Source organism: Balaenoptera borealis (assembly GCF_965194805.1).
Source record: "Balaenoptera borealis genome assembly, chromosome: 7".
In the NCBI taxonomy this organism is placed as follows: Eukaryota; Metazoa; Chordata; class Mammalia; order Artiodactyla; family Balaenopteridae; genus Balaenoptera; species Balaenoptera borealis.
In genome coordinates, this window is record NC_138864.1 from 65,380,460 (window position 1) to 65,407,051 (window position 26,592).

The window sequence follows — 26,592 nt, forward strand, 5'->3', positions numbered from 1 at the left end:
TGAGAATCTGCCTGCCAATGCAGGGGACATGGGTTCGAGCCCTGGTCTGGGAAGATCCCACATGCCGCGGAGCAACTGGGCCCGTGAGCCACAATTACTGAGCCTGCACGTCTGGAGCCTGTGCTCTGCAACAAGAGAGGCCGCGATAGTGAGAGGCCCGCGCACTGCGATGAAGAGTGGCCCCCACTTGCCACAACTAGAGAAAGCCCTCGCACAGAAACGAAGACCCAACACAGCCATAAATAAATAAATTAATTAATTTAAAAAAATAAAAATAAAAAATAAAAACACAATGGATGTGCTATTCTCAGTGTTTCAGAAATACTAGACATAAATGTATATTTCATCTTTATCTTAGTGAAAACTATTTCATTTCTTTTTCCTGTGCAACTAAATAGAAAAGTGAATTAGGTATTAGTCAGGTTCATTGTCACTGTTACTAGACTCTAAACCACTGATAAAAGAGCCCCAAAAAAAAAAAAAAAAAAGCCCTAACAAGTAGGTATTATTTATTGCTGTCTCCATTTTAAAGTAAGCAAATGAGGTACAGAGACATTAAGTCACTTGCCCAAATTTACACAGTTACCTAGACAATTTGATTCCAAGTCTATTCTTAAAGGAGACTATTTGACTAAGAGTACAGGGACACCAAGTACATCTAAGAGACAAATTTTCAGGAAACTGTTTGTACCAGCAGTAGTAATGAGGGACACTGATGAGGGAAGGAATAAAATCAAGTTCAGAGACTTAGAAGAGTATGTCAAGTGAAGACAGAGGTGGGTTCCAGTGACAATAGACAAACCAGCACGTTTATGTGCAAGTACTCATATAACACGCATATAACAAGAATGCGTTCAGTCTTTGACAAAGCTTAATCAGAGGACTGTGTGTTGCTCTACCTAATCAATCACTGTGTACCCTTCCATAGTTTGAGTTTACTCATGATTTGCAAAATGGTTTTAGACATCTATATTTTAGCACTAAACTTGTTTTTAATTACTGAACAGATTTAATGACAATATAAAATAATTTCTGAAGTGCTCAGTGATAGATTAATAAATGACTGTAAAAAGAGCACTAACTGGCACTAAGCTAGTCATTGCTCTGCCATTAACTAGCTGTGTAAACCTGAGATTAACAAGAGGTTACTTCTGTGAGTCTTACTTCCCTTAACTGTAAAATAAAGCACTTTGAACAGATAGTATTTTTCAAATTATTTAATGCTACAAGTGGTAGTAAAATCAATTTAGTGGAGACTGATCAGCATTTTTTAATGTAAAAAGAAAAGAACAAAAATTATCAGCATGCTTTTTATTCTGTAAAATCTTTAGGTTATATGTAGCAAACTATGTAAAATAAATCTCTGACTGAAAAAGCTTGTGAATCACTGGTCTAAATAATATCTCTCCTGATCCCTAACATCCTCTAAAGGGCACCAAACAGGACTTCGGTGGTTACAAATTCATGGTATAATATTTGTAACCCTTTATGATATGGTCTCCATCTACCCTCCCAACCACTTGCTTTGCATTAAAAACATATTAGCTGAAAAGACTACATTTTCTCCATTGAATTGCCTTCACTCCTTTGCCAAAGATTGGGATATTACATATACATGGGTCTGTTTCTGGGCTGTCTATTCTGTTCCACTGATCTATGTCTATTCTTTTACCTATACCACACTGCCTTGGTTACTGTAGCTTTATAGTAAGTCTTGAAGTCAGATAGTTTCAGTCCTCCAACTTTGTTCTTCTCCTTCAATACTGTCTTAGCTATTCAAGGACTTACATCTTTCCATATAAACTTTAGATCTGTTTGTCAATATCAACAAAATAACTTGCTAGGTATCTGACTGGGTTTGCACTGAATCTATCACTGAAGTTGGGAAGAACTGTCATCTTGAGAATATCAAGTAAAGTCTTTCTATCTATGTACATGGAATATTTCTCCATTTGATTTTGATTTCTTTCTCCATTTGACATTGATTTATTTCTTTGTAGTTTTCCTCATATGGATCTTGTACATATTTTGTTAGATTTATATATAAGTATATGATTTTTTTTTTTTTGGTGCTAAGGAAATTGGTATTGTGTTTTTAATTTCAAATTCCAATTGTTCATTGCTGGATATAAAAAAGTAATTGACTTTTGAATATTAAAAATTGTATGTATATGTATAGCTGATTCACTTTGTTATACAACAGAAACTAACACACCATTGTAAAGCAATTATACTCCAATAAAGATGTTAAGAAAAAAAAGAAAAAAAAAGAAAAATTGGCATTGGTACACTTGGACATCCATGTGAAAAAAAGAAAAAAAAAAGAGTCTACATACTGATCTTATACTTTTCACAAAAATTAACTCAAAATGGTTCAGAAACCTAAATGTAAAATGCAAAACTATAAAGTTCCTAGAAGAAACAAGAGAAGATCTAGCTGACCATGGATTTGACCATGACTTTTTAGATACAACAAAAGAACCACCCATGAGAGAAAAAAATTAAGTTGAACTTCATTAAAATTAAAAACTTCTGAAACAGAAGCAACCTAAATGTCTATCAATGGATGAAGGGATAAAGAAGATGTGGCACATGTATATATATATATATATATATATATATATATATATATATATATATATACACATACATGTGCCACATCTTCTTTACATACATATATATATACACACACATACTCGGCCATAAAAAAGAATGAAACCCTGGGACTTCCCCGGCGGTCCAGTGGTTAGGACTCTGTGCTTCCAATGCAGAGGGCATGGGTTCAATCCCTGGTTGGGGAAAACTAGGATCCCACATGCTGTGCATGGCGCAGCCAAAAAAAAAGAATGAGATCCTGCCATTTGCGACAATATGGATGGACCTTGAAGGTATTACTCTAGATGGAGAAAGATAAATACTCTATCATTTCACTCATATGTGTAATCTTAAAAAAAACAAAAAAAAAAAAACAAAAGAACAAACAAAATAAAACAAATTCATAGACACAGAGATCTGTATCTGTATCAGATATGACAAAGGACGGGCATCCAAAATATACAAAGAACTCTTAAAATTCAACAATAAGAAAACCAAATTAAGAAATGGGCAAAAGATCTGAGGAGATAGCTCACCAAAAAAGATATATAAATAGAAAATGAGCATATGAAAAGATGCTCAACATCATACGTCACAAGGGAACTGCAAGTTAAAACAATAATGAGCTATCACTACACATCTATTAGAACTGCTAAAAGCCAAAACACTGACAACACTAAATGCTGACAAGGATGTGGAGCAACAAGAACTCTCATTTATTGCTGGTGGGAATGCAGAATGGTACGGTTACTTTGGAAGACAGTTTGGCAGCTTCTTACAAAACTAAACATACGTTTACCATATGATCCAATAACCATGCTCCTTGGTTCTTCCCAAATGTTTATGTCCACATAGAAACCTGTACATGTATGTTTATAGCAGCTTTATTCATAATTGCCAAAACTTGGAAGCAACCAAGATTGTTGTATTATACAACAAACTAATTGTACTCATACATTTTCTCTCTCACCTTCAATAGGTGAATGGATAAATCAACTGTGGTGCATCCAAACATACTGTATGATTCCAACTATATGACATTCTGGAAAAAGCAAAACTAAGGAAACAGTAAAAAGATCTGTGGTTGCCAGGGGTTTGGGAAAGGGAGGGAGGAGTAAATAGGTGGAGCATAGTGGATTTTTAGGGCAATCAAACTATTCTGCATGATACTGTAATGATGGATATAATTATTCATATGTCAGCACCTACAGAATGTACAACACCAAGAGTTAACCCTAATGTAAACTATGGACTTGGGGTGGTAACGATGTGTCAGTGCAGGTTCATCAGTGGTAACAAATGTAACACTGAGGTGCGGGATGTCACAAGTGGGGGAGGTTGGCTGTGCATCTGTGGGAACAGGTGATACATGGAAACTCTCTGTACGGTCCACTCAATTTTGCTGTGAACCTAAAATGTAAAGGAAAAAAAAAGATGAAAGAAAGAAAGAAATGAGTATCAAGCCATGAAAAAACACGGAGAAAAATGTATATTACTAAGTAAAAGAAGCCAATGTGAAAAGGCTATGTACTATGTAATTCCAACTATATGACATTCTGGAAAAGGCAAAAGTATGGAGACAGTAAAAAGATCTGTGACTGCCAGGAGTTTAGGGGGAGGGAAGGAGGGGCAAATAGGTGGAACACAGGGGATTTTTAGGCAGTGAAACTATCCTCTATGATACTATAATGGTAGATATATGCTGTCATACATTTTTCAAAACCCACAGAATATACAACATAAAGAGTGAATCCTAATGTAAACTGTGGACATTAGTTAGTAATAATGTATTAATTGTCTCATTAATTGTAACAAATGTACCACACTAATGCAAGATGTTAATAACAGGGGAAACAATTACTACAGCTTCATATATTACAGAGGTGGGGGCAGGAATGAGGGGGCATATGGGGAACTCTGTACTTTCCACTCAATTTTTCTGTAAACCTAAAACTGCTCCAAAAAAGTCTATCAAGAAAAACAAAAAGAAAAAAATTAAACATATTAGCATTTATTAGTAGTATAATTACTGCTTTTCAAATTATTATGCAGTTTCCCCAATACAAATTGTACACATACTCCTTCTCTCCAAGGATTCCCCCTATGCTGCTTCAAACACCGGAAAGGCCTTTGAAATATGGTAGCACATGGTAGCATTATACTTTCCTGGCCTCTTAACATTAGGTATAACTATATAATTTGTATGGAGTTAAATGTGTCAATTTCGAGATATGATTTTAAAAGCCATTCTATAATTTGCCATATTTCCTGCTACAGTGCCTTGGACCACAGATGTTGAAATAAAACTGCCATCAGCTTCGGTCCTCAAGTGACTATGATGTACAGAGTTGCTCTGTCAACCTGTACTGACATGTTACTTGCGTGAGAAATCAACTTGTGTTAGTTCACTAAAAATCTGGGATTTTTGTGTGTGTGCTGCTTAACCTAGCCCTATCCTGACTTACATTCCTATCAAATCCAACCTAATTTTCATAATTCCATTCAGATGACACATTATCCACAATCTTTTTGATTCTTGGATCTGAAAGCAATGTTTCTAGTCTTCTAATTCCCAGTAGTTTATCTGTACCTTCTAATGGCATTTAACACTTTAAATCTTGTATTAACACTTTAAATCCTAAAATTATATCCATACATGCCTTATCTATCCTATAGAACATATTTTTTAAGGGTCAGATTTATGTCTGATTATTTTAGTATATCTCAAGCACCTAGTAGAGTATGTGGCATACCTTTTGAATACTACACAGATTTTTTTCAGTAAAATGAGGTTCCTATTGCAGATTATATTGGTAGGTCCATCAAGACAAAGAAAATATCTGTATAAATAAAAGTTACTGTTTCTTATCAAATATTATGTTTCTTATCAAATGCTGTGTACAAAATATGAAATAGACATTTTCTTTCAGATTAGTTTTAAACTCTTAGACAACCCCAGTGTTCTTCATTCTGGAGGAGACAGTTTCTTTTTAATTTAAAAATATATCTCTATTCCAAGGAAATTTACTATAATCAATAGGTACTTTTAAATGTTAACAGAAATTCTGACTGATCTAGACAGAAACAATTCTAAGAAAGGATATTACTTTAAACTTGCTGAATAGATATTCTCTTATGTCTCTTATTGTAGGTCTTTTCTGCATATTTGGGTCACGGCTGGCAGAAATTTATGTTTCAGACATCCATCTGTTGTTCAACAAACAGCCTTGGGCATCTAAGGCAAAAACTAGAAGCTGTACCGCTTCTACTGCCATTCAGCGAAATGAAAGTTTAAAAAATAATTTCAATCACAACAAATAGGAAACAGGCTAGCAGTGAAGAACTACCAGGAGCAATTTTAAATCTATCTCTGAAAAAATTACGTGCAACATTCAGGTTCCTTGTCTTCAAGGAATTATGAAAAATATTCTTCTGCATAAGAGTTTGCAATCTAGTTGGTAAAAAGAGCCTAGACATAAAAAGATGAATAACAATACAAAGAAACATCTACCAAATGTCAAATGAACAGTCTAGCAAAATGCAAAAGAATTTTAGTGTAGTCCTACGGATTGCTGGGAAAACTAGGATTTAAGCTGAACATTCAATTAAACAAACAAACAAGCATTACACCCTGATGATATCTGTAAAAGGGAGAGGAAAGGAAGGAGGGAGGCAGGGAGAGAGAGAGACAGAGACAGAGGAAGACCTATCTGGAATATTAGCATGGGGCCAGATTATAGATGGCCTTGAAAGTCAGGGATAAAACTCTGATGTCTGTCTTATAGTAGTGGACAATGAAGAGCTCCTTCTTTGAGTTTTCTAACCTGGAAGGACATGTGAAAAGTGATCTTTCAAAAAGACCGATTTGGAAAACTCTGTAGGAGGGCTTAATGAGAATAGAAACTTAGATTCTGAAGAGAAAGATTTTGGGAATAAAGAACAAAAGTAAGTGACATTTTTTTTTCTTCTTCTGAGAAAAGAAATGAGATGGAGGTATTTTGAAAGTAACAAAGGTTGAAGTAGGAAAAGTAACAAGGACTATTTCTAAGGTTGGGAGGAGATAAGATAAGGGTATGGCCCCTTTTTTCTCAGTGAACAGAGTCATCTAGAAAAAACGGGGGTGCTGTAAATACAACTGAGACTTGAGGTATGTGGCAAATATCTGAAGTAACTGCTCTAAGAAATCTGATCCAGGAGCTCATAAAAGACAGCAATGAGGCTTGGGTTAACTTAGGAGGCATAAAATTTGTAGTGAACATAAGTCCATGAATTCCTCCAGTTATTTCTAGTCAGAAGGAAAAAAAAAATTGAGATGAAACAACACAGTGGATCCAGAGAAAGTTGAGGAATTATAATAGAGGGCTCTAATGTTTTTTAAAAGTATCCATTAAAGTGCCAAATCATAGCTTAAAAAGGGGGAGGGAGGTAAAATCAGAAAGAAGATGATGTCCTGGAGTCTTGAGGAACTGGTGGAAAGTATCCGAAAAAGTGGAAGAACTAAGAAAAATGATGATGATCTGAGTCACGATGATTGGGTATTTGACATTTTCACAGTAAAGGACTATTGGGTAGGTGACATTCTACCTCTCATAAACAGTCTAAAATTTCATTTTTAAAAGATATACACTGATAAAATACTTCAGAAAATACTTTCTTCAAAGCCTCACACACACAAAAATTGGTCTGGTAATTCATCAAAGGAGAAAGAAGCCTGAAGAATGAGGAAAGGTGAGATTGGAGAGGATTTCTTTAAAAGAGGTACTCTAGAGGAAGTCCCTATATAAGAGAGTCTTTCTGAAAAGTATTCAAAGTGTTTGTCCCCTAGGAGTTTCAGGGACACAGAGACTGGTTGGAGAGGCTTCTGAAGAGTACTCAGAGAACTTGTCCTCTAGGAGTTTTGAGGGACACAGAGTTGAGCTGGTGATGCATCTATGTAGTTGAGCAGCAAAGATTCCGGGGGAATGACTGCTCTTCTGAGCTTACAGGGCAAGGGGTTGCATGTGCTTACCTTAAGACCAATGAGAAAGACACGTGAAAGAGAGCAAGGCTCTGTTGTCTAGAAAGGGATCTAGGCCAAAGAGGACAGCCTAGTGGAAGTGGGGTGATGCCGATCAGAGAGGAGCCAAAAGGGACTTAGGTTCAGAAAATGAGTTATAGGCAACCCACAATAGAACACATCTCTCACTTCAAGGGAGCAGCAGGTAGGAAAGCCCTTGCAATGAGAAATCACTAAAAACCCACAAAAGGAAACAGGGACAAGAGTCAAACTCCAGTATGTGCCCCTTCCAAACTACAGATTTCCCAGTTTGAAGCAGGTCTGAGCTGGTGAGAGGAGAAGCTTTGAACTGGTTGAGAGACTGAAACCTTGATATTAAATTGGACTAGATTTTTGATATTGAAAAAGAAGATAATTAATACCTCAGAAGACTGGAAAACCCATGAGTCACTCGAAAAAAGAAAATCCATCAGAGCTGTTTAAAGGCACAGGGATGAAAGAATTAAGTTGCTTTCTATGTGCACCTTGTCTTGAATTCAGGAACAAAATTTACTTTGATCGGAATAAAAAAGGAAAATTAGTCTTTTTAAAATAGTAGTCTGGGACTTCCCTGGTGGTCCAGCGGTTAAGACTCCGTGCTCCCAATGCAGGGGGGCCCAGGTTAGATCCCTGGTCAGGGAAGTAGATCTGGCATGTGGTCTCTTCCACAATTATGAGCCCGCATGCCACAGCTAAAAGATCCTGTGTGCCGCAACTAAGGATCTTGCGTGCCGCAACTAAGGATCTGTGCCCATGTGCAACTAAGACCCGGCACAGTCAAAGAAATAAATAAATAAAGCTTATTAAAAAAAACAGTAATCTGGATAGTCCTTAAAGCATTTAATATAGAGAACAGATAAGACCATTTCTATTGTATCCTTTTATTTAAATTAATTTTGTTTAAAGGTGTCAGTTTCAGACTGCAGGATTTTTTTTCCCCCTCAAATTGCCATGGTGAGTTTAAAAAAAAGGCAACTAATTGTATTTGGCCCTATTAGGAAGGTTCCTATCTTAGGGAAGCTTTTTACTGATGAAGGAACACAAATACACTTGATAAATATACAGAATGTCATGTTTCCAAATGCTGCTTTCATTAAGTCTGGGAAAAATGAGGAGGGGAGAAAGAGTAGGAAAGGAGAAAATTTGGGGATTTGGGAACAGCTAAATCATGAAGAAAGAAAGTTTATCTCACAGAAAATATTAGATTCATGAGTAGCAGAACTCAAAAAGAAGCACTCAAAAGGAAATGGAGGGGGCTTCCCTGGTGGCGCAGTGGTTGAGAATCTGCCTGCCAATGCAGGGGACACGGGTTCGAGCCCTGGTCTGGGAAGATCCCACATGCCGCGGAGCAACTGGGCCCGTGGGCCACAACTGCTGAGCCTGCGTGTCTGGAGCTTGTGCTCCGCAACTAGAGAGGCCACGATAGTGAAAGGCCCGCGCACAGCAATGAAGAGTGGCCCCCGCTTGCCGCAGCTGGAGAAAGCCCTCGCACAGAAATGAAGACCCAACACAGCCGAAAATAAATAAATAAATAAATAAATAATAAAGATAAAGGAATTCCTTTAAAAAAAAAAAAAAAAAAGAATCTGCCTGCCAATGCAAGGGACACGGGTTCGAGCCCTGCTTTGGGAAGATCCCACATGCCGCGGAGCAACTAAGCCCGTGAGCCACAACTACTGAGCCTGCGCGTCTGGAGCCTGTGCTCCGCAACGGGAGAGGCCATGACAGTGAGAGGCTCGCGCACCGCGATGAAGAGTGGCCCCCGCTCGCCACAGCTGGAGAAAGCCCTCGCACAGAAACGAAGACCCAACACAGCCAAAAATAAATAAATAAATTAATTAATTAATTTAAAAAAAAAAGCCTGAAAATATTAAAAAAAAAAAAAGAAATGGAGGATAGATGGTACTTAATACAGTATTTATGCTGTAAACAGGTTAAAGCTTCCACATTGTCATTAAATGTCACAGGGAAAGGGTAGGAAAATGTCTAAATTATATACCACTTTGCTTTCTTTAACAGAAAAAAGAAAGTTTTCTAAAAATATCTACTTCATTCACAATCCTAAGATGACATGAAGTGGGGAAAAATTGATTAATGATAACTAAACTAATGACTGGATGCTGGAATAAAGTTTGAATTGAGTTATTAAGTAATGATTTTTTGTTGGTGTGTGTATGTTGAAACCACTGCATTAAAATAAGAAAATAATGCTGAAACATCCCATGTTCATGACTTGCTTTAGACTATATATCTATGCTTTGGATCTGGTTCACAAATATCTGCTAATCTACATTTAAAAAACTGATTTTAGAAACAGAATTTACAGAATACCATTTGTCTTTAGAGGCTGAGAAAATACTCCAGTCCCTCAGGAACACAAAAGTGAACTGATAAAATGCTTTGATGAAGTTTGAACTTTTCAAAGTGATTCTTAAAAAATTTAACCTCTATAAGCATACTTTAAAGAGTTTTCAAACCAGCGAAGCCAATAATCATTTGTAGCCATTACTGAAGGTACATTTAACAAAAAACCAACTTAACTTCAATGACGATATAACACTACAACATAAACCTTTAAGAAACCTTCAGAGAAAACATTAAAATAGATTACATCTTAGGTGACCAGAGTTTAAATTTAGCATATGAATATGGTCCAGAGGAAAAAAGAGAACAATATATTAAAGCTAGCTAAAATAATTTGTAGAAGTTTGAAATCACAAAAGAACGTAGATGGCTGAGCTAGGTCACAGGTGGAAATACAGTAGAATAAAAACAGTTACATATATGGATCTTTATCTGTCAAGGAGGAGGGAAACATTTTTTAACTTTTTTATAGGTGAGGTAATAATTTCATACTCTTCGGTTAACAAACAAAAGAATTAACAAAAGAACTAACCCAAATGAATCTAAACTGCATGATAATTAGTATTTGATCCATTGATAGACAAGGCATTATTTTTGAATAAGAGGATTTTTTACTGCAAAATAATGCTAATACTGAAAAAAATATACAAAATCTTCCAGTTTATACATAAAGTGGCTGACACTGCACAAATCAGAATATTCTTAAACTATCTTTGCAAAGAGACTGAATATGGTTGGTTTTAGTTTCTTTTTACAGTACAGGTTTTCAAAGCTTCACAACTCATGACAAACATTAGACAGTAATATTTGACTCAGCTAAACTACAATGCTTAATACCTAATTAAAAAAAAAAATTCACTTCTAGATTCCTTTCCCTCACCTCCCTCCAAGTGCAACAGATTAGATTCTGCTGGGTCCACATAAATCATCTATGTTGTCAAGCAGCAGCTCCCTAAGCACAGACACATACTTCACTGAACTTTATAAAGAAAGGGCCTTGAGGAGTTATAGTCTATCTTTTAATACCTTACAGTAGGACCATCCTTAATCGATTCATTTAAGAATTACCTCCAGGCTTTAGTCTCCTATTCATTAAAAAGACCAAAACAGATCCCACTTAACAATAAAAGTATTTTTGCTTTTCCTATTACTAGCAGTGTTTATTTATAACAGAAAAATTATCTGAGTTTCTACATGATGAACATCTAAAATGGCTTCAGGACAAAATCTAATTTGAGAAGCTCTTGCAACAAGGAATAAGAGAATACCTATTTCAATAAATGAAAAGTTTCTAAAATACAGGCTCTTGAATCAGGCAGATATGGGTTTGAATCACTGTTGTACCACTTACTAGCTGTGTAATGTTGAACTTCTTTGAACCTCATTTTTTTTAATCCACAGAGAGGAGATGAAAAACAGTAACTACCATAAAGACTATGGTGAGGAATAAACGAAATTATACATTTTAAGTGCTTAGATAATGCTAGGCACATAGAGGTACTCAATAAATGTTAATTACTAATATTTTTACTAGTAGTGAGGCAGGAGACAGATGGGCCCCAGTCTGAACAGCTGGAGTTTCTCCCCTGTGGACAGATACTCCAAAACAGCAGGAGTGAGAGATGAGCTGAGCCCTGCCCAGATAACAGATAAAAGACCACATATTCCTCATTCTCGAAGTCAAGGAGACCTTCCCAACTATACATGTGCAGAAAGGCTCCTCAAAGGTCTAAAGGGAGGGGGGGCGTCACCTCATAGGAAGTGATGTCAGGCTACCCATAGGCCTCTTCACCGGAATCCATCTTGGCTAAGAGATGCGCATGCACACATGGGAGGTTCCTGACATATACCAAATACGGACTCAGAACCAGGCAAATCAAGATGATTGGCCACAGGAAACCCAGAAGAAATGCCCCATAAAAGTGATTCAAACTACCATGAGGGCGCGACTCACTCCCTCTGAGCCCACCCATGTGTCTATCCACATGTACCCTTTTTCCTCCTAATAAACACTTTACTTGCTTCACTACTTTCCAACTCTATGTGGAAATTCATTTCTACACAGCTGATGCGCCAGGGCCTGGTCCCTGGCCACTGGTCTCGTGGCTAGGATTCAGCGCTCTCACTGCCGTGGCTTGACTTCAGTCTCTGTCTGGGAACCAAAATCCTGCTTCAAGCCGCTGCTGCAGGCCAAGGCCACCTGAGATCAGTAGGGTACTTTCTTATTTTTTAAATGTTCATTTTTTTGACCCAGAAGTTACACTGAGAGTATATCTGAGCAAAAGACTATTGCATAGTACTTAAAAATCTCATTAGAAAAGCGTATTTAACACTATGGAAAACTGTCATATAATGCAGTTATATGAAAAAAAAGTATGTAACAGAATGTATACTATAATTGCAATTTTTAGAGAGTAGGTGGAGGTAGAATATACCACTAAAATATGAGCAGAAATATAAATACATTTAGGTGTTATAACTGCAGGTAATTTTAAATATTTTTCTTTATGTATTTAAAATTTTCCAAATATTCTACAATAACCATGTATTCCATTCCTAAGAAATTAAAAAACACACACGTAATGTATATAATTTTTTTCTGACTTCAAATTTCTCCAGAAAAGTAGAGTCAGAGAAAAGAAAAAAGGAGAAAAAAAGAGTAAGAAGCAGTTTTTAAAGCAATATTTAATATAAAGGATATTAGTTTTATTACACTAAAAATTTGCTATTCTGAATTATTACTCTCTAGCTTTAAACAAAACTCAAATAGAGTCTGACACCTCAGTTATACTAATTTAATCATATCTCCACACTAATATGTCCCTTGGAGATCAAGTTGTAATGTATTCTCCTAGTTAAGCAAATACTATTTAAGCTTTATAATAAAAGGAGACTATTAGATAGTGGAAATGGCCAACTAAAACTTATTAGTAAATTTATCACTACATTATGTCTTAATTATTAGATTAAAGGATAATATTTTAAAAGGCAGAAAGTCTCTCTCTTGATGAACATGAACTCAGAGAAAGTAGATGGATCATTAAATCTTAAGTCCCAGGTTTTCCTGTAGCAAAACTGGTAGGGTAGTGAGCGGGTACAGATGCTGTCACCTGCAGAGTGAGAAGAGACTGAAAACAGGCCAAAGAAGCTTATCAAAAAGACCAAAAAAAAAAAAAGGTCTGCTAAGAAGGGAGAAAACCAGGAAGAGAACAGGTTCAATGAAGGCAAGGAAGGAGTTTATAAAAAGGAAGACGTTACCAACAGTATCAACAGCCACACAGAAGTAGAAAAAAGATGAAGCTGAGTAACTGAGGAAGATTGATGGGGACAAACTGAATCTATAGCTCAGAGAATATCCTTGAGCTGTTGCTGGACAATTCCAGAACTTGGAAAGAAGAAAGGGAATATAGGATATTAGCAATCCAGAAATGCTATGGTACTGAACCTGAATCAGATGTCATCAACCTACCTTGAACCTGCCTGTGGGGTTGAAAGTCCTCTTAGAGAAGAGTAAAGTCTGAAAGTGAATGATATTCTGTAGTTACAATAAGTGAATACTTCAGTTAGAGACAAAACTATGTGTAAGGAATTTAACAGAGATTAGGGTCAAAGAAGTGGTTCTTTAATGTTAATAAGCATAATTATCACCTGTGGTGCTTATAATAATGCTTATTCCTGGGAACCATTCCAGAGATACTGATTTAGCAGATATTCATGGGCCTTCCAAACTGCCTACTTAACAGAACTACTCTGGACGATCCTAGTGCAGGTGGTTTGTAGACTATACTTTGAGGAGAAATCACCGAAATTTGGGCTATGTAGATTGACAAGTGATGAAAATCTCAAACTATGATGTAAATCAGAAGATCAAAAAATTTTTTTTGATAAATAAAGCACAAGAAGAAATAAAGTGGTGTTCACCTAACCTATTAAAGTTAGTTAAAGGTAGTTCATACGGTCCTGTCAAAATAAGAACTGAAGCTAACAATTTAACATAGAACAGGACTGGACTAAGCTGGGGCTATGGGGCAGTGGGAGGATAATGTGAACCACAGTCTTATAATCTGCCTTACTTAGCATTTTACCAGCAGAAAATATGTTAAGAACAGCATATTTGATATTCTCAGAAAGGGATATTCCACTTTTAAAGTAACATAAAGATAAACAAATAGAGAAATTTATATGCTATGATTAAGGAAGTATATTTTTAATGGTTTCTTCCACTGGGAATCAAGGGAGCAGGTGGCAGAGAGAGAGAGATATGGGGTTTAAAGATAGGGTTCTAAAGAATTTACATGTATAAATCACTGCCCTTTAACTCTTACATATAAAGCACATATTGAGATTCTACATTTTTAAAAGAAAGACATTAGTAGCACCTGAGAATGAGTATAAATTTCCTTATTTACTTAAGAATTAGGATTTCTCTTGGCACAAACGCTTGTAAGACATACTGAAGGCACATAATAATTTTATGACATTCTAAATGTATTTACACAGTATGCCCTAAGAGCTAATTACCTTAATTTCCAGATTCCACAGGAATGTAAAAGTGCTAGCCCGTAACTTCCCACATTTCCATCCTTAAAAGTATTCAAACGTTTATACAATAAAAGGATGTGTTGCTGATATATATGCCTGTTCTCTAAAAGCTATTCGTTAGGCTTGATGAATCTTCTGTTATCAAAAACTGTATACACGTTGACAAAGTGAATTCATAAGTTATCTCAAAGCTGTCTTTCGTGGTTCATTACTTTTAAATTTTATTAACTTTTTATTTTCATTTCAGTTTCAAGTTTATAGTTTTCATGACCTTGACACAGAAATAATACCCCTCCTGTCTATGGGAAATTTCTTTGATATTTCTTCACCTATTAAAATATGTCTTCAGTTAAAAACAAGTTTCCCTAAAAGGGAACTTTTGCCTGTATCAGTTATGTCTTTTCCTATTATTCAATACTTGGTAGAGCCAGTGGTTTAAATATAATAGTAAACCTTTACTTTCTAAATATCATTCCTTCTACTTACAAAATAAACACATTAGTATATGATGAGTGCGATTCACAGAGCACCATAATTCTATATTTAATGCAAAACAGTCATTGCCATCAATATAAAAAAATACCAACGATTTGCTAATGTTATACAATAAATTTAGAAGAAATACCTTATAAAATAGTATATAATTTTAAAAGTTTGGAGAGCTATAAGTGCCTTAGTTTAAAAATAGATTAATTATAATAAAAATAGCTTTCAATGCCTCTTAAACTCTAGCAAGAAATTAAAACAAATGGACCTTTTCATGAATGAAAAAGTTAGACATGACCTTACTCTATTTAGTGTGAAACTCTGAAAAGAGACAAGAAAGATTTTTACTTGGTATGTGTGAAGATAAAAAATAAAACACAGAAAACTGTTCTTCAGTTTCCTTTTAAAAAACATTTTTTACATTTGAAAAATCAGAACATTATCACTGATTCTGAACTGTTCTCTCTGTGGCTAAAATTATTGCTTATTTATTTTTAAAATTAATTTATTTATTTGTTTTTGTATTTTTTTTGTCTGTGTTGTGTCTTCGTTGTTGCGCATGGGCTTTCCCTAGTTGCGGTGAATGGGGGGCTACTCTTTGTTGCACTGCGCGGGCTTCTCATTGTCATGGCTTCTCTTGTTGAGAAGCACAGGCTCTAGGCGCGCGGGCTTCAGTAGTTGTGGCTTGCGGGCTTAGTTGCTCTGCCGCCGCACGTGGGATCTTGCCGGGCCAGGGCTCGAACCCGTGTCCCCTGCATTGGCAGGCAGATTCTTAACCACTGTGCCACCAGGGAAGCCCAATGATTGCTTATTTTTAAGAATAAGAAGATGTGTCATTTACTGAGTGCCTCTATTATTCTAAATATTGCCATTAAACCTTTCACAAATGAGTAACCTGAAACTCACTGAAGTGAAGCAACTTGCTGAAAGTCACAAACATTGTAAATGGTTAATATCTGAACTCAGTTTCCTTCTTTTTCAAAGCTCATAAAGCTCTTTCCTCTACATCACACTGCATACTTTGACTTTCTGTGCATTTTAAATTACTCAATATTCTTACTCAACAATGCCTCAGATTATAACTCCATAAATTTAATGGCAAATTTTTATGGAAAAAAGAAATATTATCACAAAGAAATAAACTACTTATAGATACACATTCTAATTTGAAAGATGTCAAAAACTGAGTGTCTTAAAATGTAACATAGCTTAACACACTAACTCCTAATCTGTAGTTTCTTATTAACCTTGATAAGATTCTATCAGAAAATCAAGACTAGAATGCTTAAATATATTTGATTTCCAAACTCAATTTCATTTACTGAGTTCATACTTTTAATTTTCTTAGCTTAGATTTAAAGAAGTCTAAGTTTTAGCAAAAGGGTACTTCTTAAACCACAATACATAGGTCAGAAAGACAATTTTTTAAGAGAAGTAATTCTACAAAATGATGAAATAGTAAAACTAAATGTTAAAATTAGAAGTAACTATCTAACTGTATCTACATCTAGAATGCATGAACTCTCACTCTGTTTTTTGAAGCTAGGATTTAAGTCATTCCTATCATTCAGGTGTTACTTTCAGAACTCTGGGAATGGGCTCACTTAATTCAACTAAGACCATCTCTGCAATGAACAATGTCTCTCACACTCACATTACATATGAATACTAAAATAATATGCTTACATAAATAATATATTCTACATTCCTTCTTGGTATATTATATAACCCAAAATTAGTATGTCAAATGTTGGGTTAATAAGGTAAAAATATTCTTATTAACTTTTTAAAAGCTGTAATGAAATATCCTTCAGCTTAGCCATCAAATTTTTAGTAGGTAACTTTTTCTCCAAAATAAAAATAAAAAGATAAATTTTTTAAACCAAAGGATAGTATGAAGTTAGTGAGCTCTAAAAGGTAGTCCTATATATGGCACCCTACGGTACTTTGATTATTTATCTCAGTTATGATTCAGTTTCTCATCATATGGTATTCCACAGCATGGTTTACAGCACGCTATGTAAACACATCAAGCCCACATGCCATCTGAATTAGAAAATGGCTTGGTTTTCCCAGTTTGTAGAAAGCGTAACTTAAAAGATGATGCAGTCTTTCCAATTTTTCAAAATATTAATACAGAAAACATCTGTATAATTTTAGAGGTTCTAATCATTTTCTTTCTCTATAAATATGCTGAGATATATAAAAATGGACGTCATAAACACTAACAAATTTTATCTGGAGGAAAGAAATCCTGTTTTTGAAAAGATTCTTAAGGAATACCTGACCATGACTTATTGCAGTATACCAGTGTGCTTAATGTGTATTGTAGAGTCCCCATGAAAATTTCCCTAGGTTAAAAAACTAACAGATCAGTGTAGATTCCAATTCTGTTATAAAGAATAACCATAAACAATCTGTTTTGTTGAAAATTGCGACTTGGTGAAAATATTACCTACAGACAGGGTTCAGAAACATGTCTAGGACAACCAAGTAAACAACTTTTTTGAGCAGTCAATAATGACAAATAAAAAGTTCAGTTCAGTTCATAAACGTTCAATTTAAACAAATAACACTATTTTTTTTTTTAAAGCACAGTAGCATCTATAGTTAGTAGAATTGCTAATGGCTATAACTTTTTACTGAATTCACAAAACACTGTTACTAGTCTCAAAGTACAGCACTCTATTAGAAATTAAGACTTAAAAGACATTTATACAAACAATTTTGCCTGCCAGGAAAAATGCTAGAGTAACCAGCAACAGCCAGACTTGGCCTAGGATAAGGTACAAGATCACCTGGAAGTGTTTGGGCTTTATTCCACACACTAGCAAAGATGAAATCTAAAGTTTAAATATTTAACTATAGCCATCATCAAGGATAACCACACCACAGTTTTAATTCTCAGACTTTTAGTAAGTCTACAAACTACCAAAGATTTTCCTATGGGATTCTAATTTAGGATACTGTATAAACAACTTTTCTCCAGACTTTACATAACTGTATCAGTAAAAAGGCAAATCAAAAAACTCAGTAAAGCTTGATAAAACATATTGTTATAACCTCTAATGTCACACAAGTCCTAGAAGAATACTGAATTAAGACAGTTAAGTGGTATAAGTTTTACCTGGAAATGACTTATCTGTCAACTGTGCTAAATTTAGAAACTTAAAATCTAACCTAATACCAGATAAAATCCCAGAGGTCAAATGAATAGTTAAAATATTAAAAAGTCCTTTTTTATGGGTCAGTTATATGATTCAAATTTAAAAGAACTTTAAAGGATAATTCATTTTAATTTTATTTTTTCATAAATCTTCATAAGACTCAGACATTTAATTTCCAGTATCACCAGGTTCAATTAAATGTGCTTGTTTAATGTATTGTGGCAAGATACTCCTTGGAGAGATTGTTCTGTTCAGTTTTTAAAGAGGCAAAATTCTCAATGACTATTTTACTCGATAGTAAATATTTATATATGTCATTTGACGCAAGCATTTCAGTTACAGAATTCTAGCTGCTCAATGCAAAAAAAATTGGAAAAATAGAACAAAAATTTAAAAAAATCATACTTCCCTACTCAGGGATTTCTAATACAACTGATTATCAAAAAGTACCACACTTGCCTGAGCTGGTGTGTCATGCAATTGTAGTGCCAGAAAATCTTCCATAAGAATTTAGATGAGATTTTTATGCATATGAAGTCAACTTATTACCACTCAAAAAAAGTACTATACTAGAAAGATCAAGTAAGAGTGAACCAAATGGAGGTCTCTAAGCTAAGACAGCTCATCTTGTAGTATTCAGACAATGACCTGTCATGTACACCTTTTGGCTTTTCACAAAACAGAACGTGAACAGGGATGAAAAGCTAGAATCATAACTGGCACAGTCACTGTAAAATATATGATGTGTATTTAAATTCTCAGTGGCACCTGTGAATATATATCACTTGGATGATGTCCTTTTAAAAGAAATATTTATAGTAATACCTGTTCATTTAACCATGCCAAAAGAAGTTATCTTCATTTGGGGTGTTTCAGTACACAGAAGGTGTTGAGATCCATATCAAGTACACCCTAGAAAAAAGAGAATAGTGAACTGTGCCCTATATTAATACAGAAAAAGAGGGAGAGGGCTCAGATCAATAAAATTAGAGAGAAAAAAGAAGTTACAACGGACACTAGAGAAAGATAAAGGATCATAAAAGACTACTACAAGCAACTATATGCTAATAAAATGGACAAATTCTTAGAAAGGTACAATCTCCCAAGACTGAACCAGGAAGAAATAGAAAATATGAACAGACAAATCACAAGTACTGAAATTGAAACCGGGATTAAAAAACTCCCAACAAACAAAGGTCCAAGACCAGATGGCTTCACAGGCAAATTCTATCAAACATTTAGAGAAGAGTTAATGCCTATGCTTCTCAAACTATTCTAAAAAATCTCAGCGGAAGGAACACTCCCAAACTAATTCTATGAGGCCACCATCACCCTGATACCAAAACCAGAAAAAGATACCACACACACAAAAAAAGAAAATTACAGGCCAATATCACTGATGAACATAGATGCAAAAATCCTCAACAAAATACTAGCAAACCAAATCCAACAATACATTAAAAGGATCATACACCATAATCAAGTGGGATTTATCCCAGGGATGCAAGGATTTTTCAATGTCTGCAAATCAATCAGTGTGATATACCACATCAACAAATTTAAGAATAAAAACCACATGACCATCTCAATAAATGCAGAAAAATCTTCTGACAAAATTCAACACCGATTTAGGATAAAAACTCTCCAGAAAGTGGGCATAGAGGAAACACACCTCAACATAATAAAGGTCATATATGACAAACTACAGCTAACATCATACTCAATGGTGAAAAGCTGAAAGCATTTTCCCTAAGATCAGGAACAAGACAAGGATTTCCACTCTTGTCACTTCATTCAACACAGTTTTGGAAGTCCTAGCTCTGGCAATCAGAGAAGAAAAAGAAACAAAGGGAATCCAAATTGGAAAAGAAGAAGTAAAACTGTCACTGTTTGCAGATGACATGACACTATACATAGAAAATCCTAAAGATGCTACCAGAAAACTACTAGAGCTTGTCAATGAATGTGGTACAGTTGCAGGATACAAAATTAACACACAGAAATCTGTTGCATTTCTATACACTAACAACAAAAGATCAGAAAGAGAAATTAAAGAAACAATCCCATTTACAGTCACATCAAAAAGAATAAAATACCTAGGAATAAACCTACCAAAGGAAGCAAAAGATCTTTACTACAAAAACTATAAGATGCTGATGAAAGAAATCAAAGATGACATAAACAGATGGAAAGATATACTGTGTTCTTGGATTGGAAGAATCAATACTGCCAAAATGGCTATACTACCCAAGGCAATCTACAGATTCAGTGCAATCCCTATCAAATTACCAATGGCATTTTTCACAGAACTAGAACAAAAAAAATTTTACAATTTGTATGGAAACACAAAAGACCCCACAGAGATAAGGCAATCTTCAGAAAGAAAAATGGAGCTAGTGGAATCCGGCTACCTGACTGCAGACTATACTACAAAGCTACAGTCATCAAAACAGTATGGTATTGGCACAAAAACAGAAATATAGATCAATGGAACAGGATAGAAAGCCCAGAAGTATACCCATGCACCTATGGTCAGTTAATCTAAGACAAAGGAGGCAAGACTATACAATGGAGAAAAAACAGCCTTTTCAATAAGTGGTGCTGAGAAAACTGGAGAGATACACGTAAAAAAATGAAATTAAAATATTCTTTAGGGGGCTTCCCTGGTGGCGCAGTGGTTGAGAATCTGCCTGCCAATGCAGGGGACACGGGTTCGAGCCCTGGTCTGGGAAGATCCCACATGCCGTGGAGCAACTAGGCCCATGAGCCACAACTACTGAGCCTGTGCGTCTGGAGCCTTTGCTCTGCAACAAGAGAGGCCGCGATAGTGAGAGGCCCGCACACCGCGATGAAGAGTGGCCCCCCGCTTGCCGCAAAAGGAGAAAGCCCTTGCACAGAAACGAAGACCCAACACAGCCAAAAAATAAATTAATTAAAAATATATATATATATTCTTTAATACCATACACAAAAATAAATTCCAAATGCATTAAAGACCTAAATGTAAGACCAGATGCTACAAAACTCTTAGAGGATAATATAGGCAGACACTCTTTGACATAAATCACAGCAATATCTTTTTTGATCTGTCTCTCCTAGAGTAAGGGAAATAAAAATGAAAATAAACAAATAGAACCTAATCAAACTCAAATCTTTTGCACATCAAAGGAAACCATAAACAAAACAAAAAGACAACCCACAGAATGGGAGAAAATATTTGCAAACAATGAGACTGACAAGGGATTAATCTCCAAAATTTACAAACAGTTCATGCAGCTGAATATCAAAAAAACAACAACCCAATCGAAATAACAGGCAGAATACGTAAATAGACATTTCTCCAAGAAAACACACACGTGGCCACTAGGCACATGAAAAGATGCTCAACATCGCTAATTATTAGAGAAATGCACATCAAAACTACAATGAGGTACCACCGCACACCAGTCAGAATGGCCATCATTAAAAAGTCTACTAATAACAGGGACTTCCCTGGTGGCAAAGTGGTTAAGAATCGCCTGCCAATGCAGGGGACACGGGTTCAAGCCTTGGTCTGGGAAGATCTCACATGTCGCAGAGCAACTAAGCCCGTGTGCCACAACTACTGAGGCTGCACTCTAGAGCCCATGAGCCACAACTACTGAGCCCACATGCCACAACTACTGAAGCCTGCACGCCTACAGCCCGTGCTCCACAACAAGAGAAGCCACTGCAATGAGAAGCCTGCTCACCGCAACTAAGAGTAGCCCCCACCTGCCACAACTAGAGAAAGCCCACATACAGAAACAAAGACCCAATGCAGCCAAAAATAAATAAATTTATTATAAAAAAGTCTACAAATAAATGCTGGAGTAGGTGTGGAGAAAAGGGAACCCTCCTACACTACTGGTGGGAATGTAAATTGGTACAACCTCTATGGAGAACAGTACAGGGGTTCCTCAGAAAACTAAAAATAGAATTACCATATGATCCAGAAATCCCACTCCTGGGCATATATCCAGACAAAACTATAATTCAAAAAGATATACACACCCCAATGTTCATTGCTGCACTATTTACGATAGCCAAGAAATGGAAGCAACCTAAATGTCCATCGACAGAGGAATGGATAAAGAAGATGTGGTGCATATATACAATGGAATATTACTAAGCCATTAAGAAGAATGAAATAATGCCATTTGCAGCAACATGGATGGACCTGGAGCTTATCATACTAAGTGAAGTAAGTCAGACGGAGAAAGACAAATATCATATGATATCGTTTATATGCAAAATCTAAAAAAAAATGATACAAACAAACTTATTTACAAAATAGAAACAGACTCAGACTTAGAGAATGGACTTATGGTTACCACGGGGGGAAGGGCTGTGGGAAGGGATAGTTAGGGACTTTGGGACTGACATGTACACACTGCTATATTTAAAATAGGCAACCAACAAGGACCTACTGTATAGCACAGGGAACTCTGCTCAATACTCTGTAATAACCTAAATGAGCAAAGAATTTTTAAAAGAATAAATACATGTATATGAATAACTGAATCACTTTGCCCTACACCTGAAACTAACACAACATTGTTAATCAACTCTACTCCAAAATAAAATAAAAATTTAAAACAAATACAATATTAAGTCTATATCTTATATGTAAGTATACAACATAATTTTAAAGTATCAGTTTGTTGAAGTTTGCCTTGTTTTAAAATTGCAAAAACATTAATTTTTAGCTTAAAAACTTTTTAGTAACTGAAGAATTTGTAAAATACATAAAACAATGGTTCTTATTCCTGACCACTCATTAAAATAATTTTAGAAGCTTGTAAAAAACAAAAATGTCTGTCTTCGATCCCTCTCTCTCCCCTCCTTCCTGAACAATTCAATCTAAAAGCCATCAGGTTATGGCAAGCAAAGAAGGTGTCCATGCAGCAGGGGAATGGAGGGTGATAGGAGATTAGTTTTACAACAGGGGATTAATCTTATAATATATATCAAGGATAATGGGAGCCAGTTTTCAGTGAGGGAGTTATAAACATGAAAAGGGAAAAAACCAGAATGGTTTCCAATATCTATGAAGACAAAGAAAAGTAAATGTGTATGTCTATGAATGTACATACATACATCTAGTCCTTGGCTATGTCTACTGAGAAGACCTAGGAGAAGCAACATCCCAGTAACAATGAGCACATCTAGTACCATGATCTTAGTTTCTAAATACCATTTTCCACTAAAAGGGAAGCAGAGCTCCTTGGAGAAATCACTGGTTCCAGGAGTAGGGGAAGGGAAAGAACAAGGTGAGCCTAGAACACCTTTAGTAAGGAAGCACTCAAAGATTTCTGGGATCATATGAAAAGAACACAGAAGCCAGCCTGAAGTGGCTCTCATTAGCCAAATTTGAGACAATTCAAACATCAAAATAAATAATGATAAAAACCAATATAACCTACTGAAAACAGAAAATGAAAGTCTGATAAGGAACAGGATATTTACACAGTCTCAAGGTTCTTCCCTACAAATTACTTATTAATTAGAAAGGGGAAGAGAATGGAGAAGACTTGCAGAGAACTCCTCAGTCAAGTGATTAAAGTTAGCATCACCATTTATGGTTCATATTGAAATCATGTGTCACCTGATAGAATGCATACTGCATCACATCTGTGGTATTTTTATCAGAGATGCACAAATCTAACCACAAGAAAAGATCATAAAAATGCAAAGTAAAAGTCTACAAAATAACTGCCCTGTAATCTTCAAAAGTGGCGATGAAATGACAGTCAAGGAAAGACTAAGGGACTTTCCAGATTAAAGACTGAAGAAACATAAAAACTAAATGCAACGAATGATTCTGTATTGGATCATTTTGCTATTAAGGACGTTACTGGGACAAATGGCAAACCTAGAATGAGGTCTGAGGATTAGATGGTAACGGTGTATCAATGTTAATTTCCTGATTTTGTCAGTTATATTCCGGATATGTAGGAGGATGAGAAAACACTGACAGATGTAAAGCAGTGGTGTGTCAAAAAGACTTTCAGGAAGGTTACTCTAGTAGCAGTGTGGGACTATGATCTCCAAACACTGTTGTTGATGTACCCCAATACTAAATATCTTAATAAGTACATATGTGTGAAGTTATATACCTATTCTACAGCAGTAACCTGTTACTTACATTAGAAAACACAGACATAGAAATTAAAATGGAATGCTACATAGAATTAATTTAATTAGTCATCTTGTCTATCTCCTGAGGTACAAACACTTCATTTTGAAGGAACCTAGTGAAGAGAACGGATAAAAGAGGAGATGAGTCTGGCAGACATATTTAGATAGCCTCTAAAACAGGAGGAACTGATAGAATGAGGAAAAAGTGAGGCACTGAATCAAGGCAGTAACAGTGGAGAAAAGGAGCAAAGAGTAAACCATAGAAATATTTAAGGAAGAACACTTTTACAGGACTCAGCAAGTGATTTTCTATTTGGGACAGGATGAAGAAGACTTGAAGATGATTCCAGGTATTTGGCTTGGGAGAATGGATGAAAGTAAAGATGAAAGAAGAAATAAAAGATGGGTGAGGTGGAGGAGAAAGAATAAAATAACATTGCTTTTCCAGGCATATAGCATTCATTTGTAACAGTATTTTCACAACACAGCAAAGAGCAAGAGAAAAAAACCTAATGCATGGTGATCAGTAGCAATGAACTAGCCCCACTGAATAAAAACATAGCACACTGTCTTGGATAGCTGCTGCCTTAGTCAAGTATCTTTGAAGCATAGCCTATGGGAGAAAGTATATTTTGTGCATGTGTTTGAATGTGTGCAGATTTGTGTCTCCGTGTGTGTTACATGTAATGTATATATCTGAATCCATGTAGCTGGTCATTTTTCATGAAATCTAAAGTGACTACCTAGGTTTATGAAGGATTGATAAGGCAGAGAAAGTCTTATCATGCCATACTTTGTGGATCTGGGTAGAATAAAAGTCATTCTATATACAAATATTGAATCATTATGTTGTATATCTGAAACTAACATAATAAGTCAATTATATCTCAATTAAAAAATCATTCTACTGCTAGGTAAATTGTTATTAAATAAATATCCTTAATTTATTATCATTAATTATATATTATTAATTTAATATAGTTTATTTTACCTTTCATGAGCTAAAGCTTAATATGGATTGAGATATGATGAATCTTGTTAGACTTTTGTGGAATTTCTATACTTCCTATAATTAAAAGCAATAGGCAGGATTAGCGACAGAAGATTTTTGCTCTCATAAAGGTTACAGCAAAAAAACCCATTACTTGAAAGACAAAGTCATATATAAATACATTATGCTACTCAGAGTATACATGGCAATATTTTAGCGTTTCCCCTGGTATGCAAAATTTGGAGACAATGTCAACAGTTAAATAATACTTAAAGTGCAATGCATTTTCAAGTACATTTTCAGCTACACACCCATACCATATATAATCTAAAATTCTAAGCAAAATAAATAATTTATTACTTGGGAGTCAAATTTTTATAATAAATGTTAATTAAGACTTCTTGGACTTAATAATCCTGACTACCATAAAGAAAGAAAGTTGGATATATATTTTATGGCTATAACAATTTTATATTCACTTTTCCCCACCTAAATTTATTGGCTACTGATTCCTTTCTCCTGGCAATAACTACTTCTACCTTAGCTTTTCATACTATTAAAATAAATGAACATGGCAAATATACTTAGTATTACCTAAAAAATACCATTCCACCAAAGCAAATAGAGCAGAATGAAGGACAAGCAAAATATATTAACTTTTATTGTGGATTTCTTTTAGGCCCCAAAATGATACTAATTTTCTTGACTCAGATGTTAACAATATACTGCTTTCTGAATTTAAAAGCTTCTGCAGCAATTTACTGAATTATAAAGCATGACATTATCTATCATTGTTTTCTTCTTGGGACCCAATACTAGCAAACACCTTACGAGAGAAAATGTAAACAGAAATTTACTTGTCAGGAATAAGTTTTCAAGGTGAGCAAAACAGAGTTGATGTAACACAAGTATTCAAGGGAATGAATTAATTTTCCTTAACTTTCAGCTTAACTATTATATTAAGCTTAATTTTTCATTGGAAAAAAGTAGAAGTATGTAATATTCATCTTGATATGATAAAAATACAAATCCATTTCACTGCTGTAATCCTTACAATAAACTGCTGTGACATTCGTCAGGTAGATACCATATTTGGATATTTTAAAAGTCTTGGCTGTTTATATCTGGGATTCATTCAATCACAGGTCAAACAGAGTACAGCTAATACAATGCAACTTTTCTAACAATGTGCCTTCCTAATGGATTTCCATTCAGAGTCCAAAGATCTTATTCTCTGGTAGACAGGGAAAAGC

The 26,592-nt window shown here is 35.3% G+C and overlaps 1 protein-coding gene across 12 annotated transcripts in view; it reads right to left on the minus strand.

The window, feature by feature from the left end:
* Positions 1-26,592, minus strand: part of PHF14 (PHD finger protein 14) — a 201,271-nt gene that overhangs the window by 39,590 nt on the left and 135,089 nt on the right. For 3 of the 12 annotated variants that reach the window (XM_082398251.1, XM_082398248.1, XM_082398254.1), the window contains one exon: positions 13,464-13,511. The exons of 7 other annotated variants lie outside the window; for them this stretch is intronic. In XM_082398251.1, the coding sequence (XP_082254377.1) occupies positions 13,464-13,511 (48 nt within the window). Of the gene's footprint in view, positions 1-13,463; positions 13,512-25,339; positions 25,415-26,592 lie in introns of all 12 variants that reach the window. 2 more of the 12 variants (XR_014246413.1, XR_014246414.1) reach the window with 1 other exon arrangement.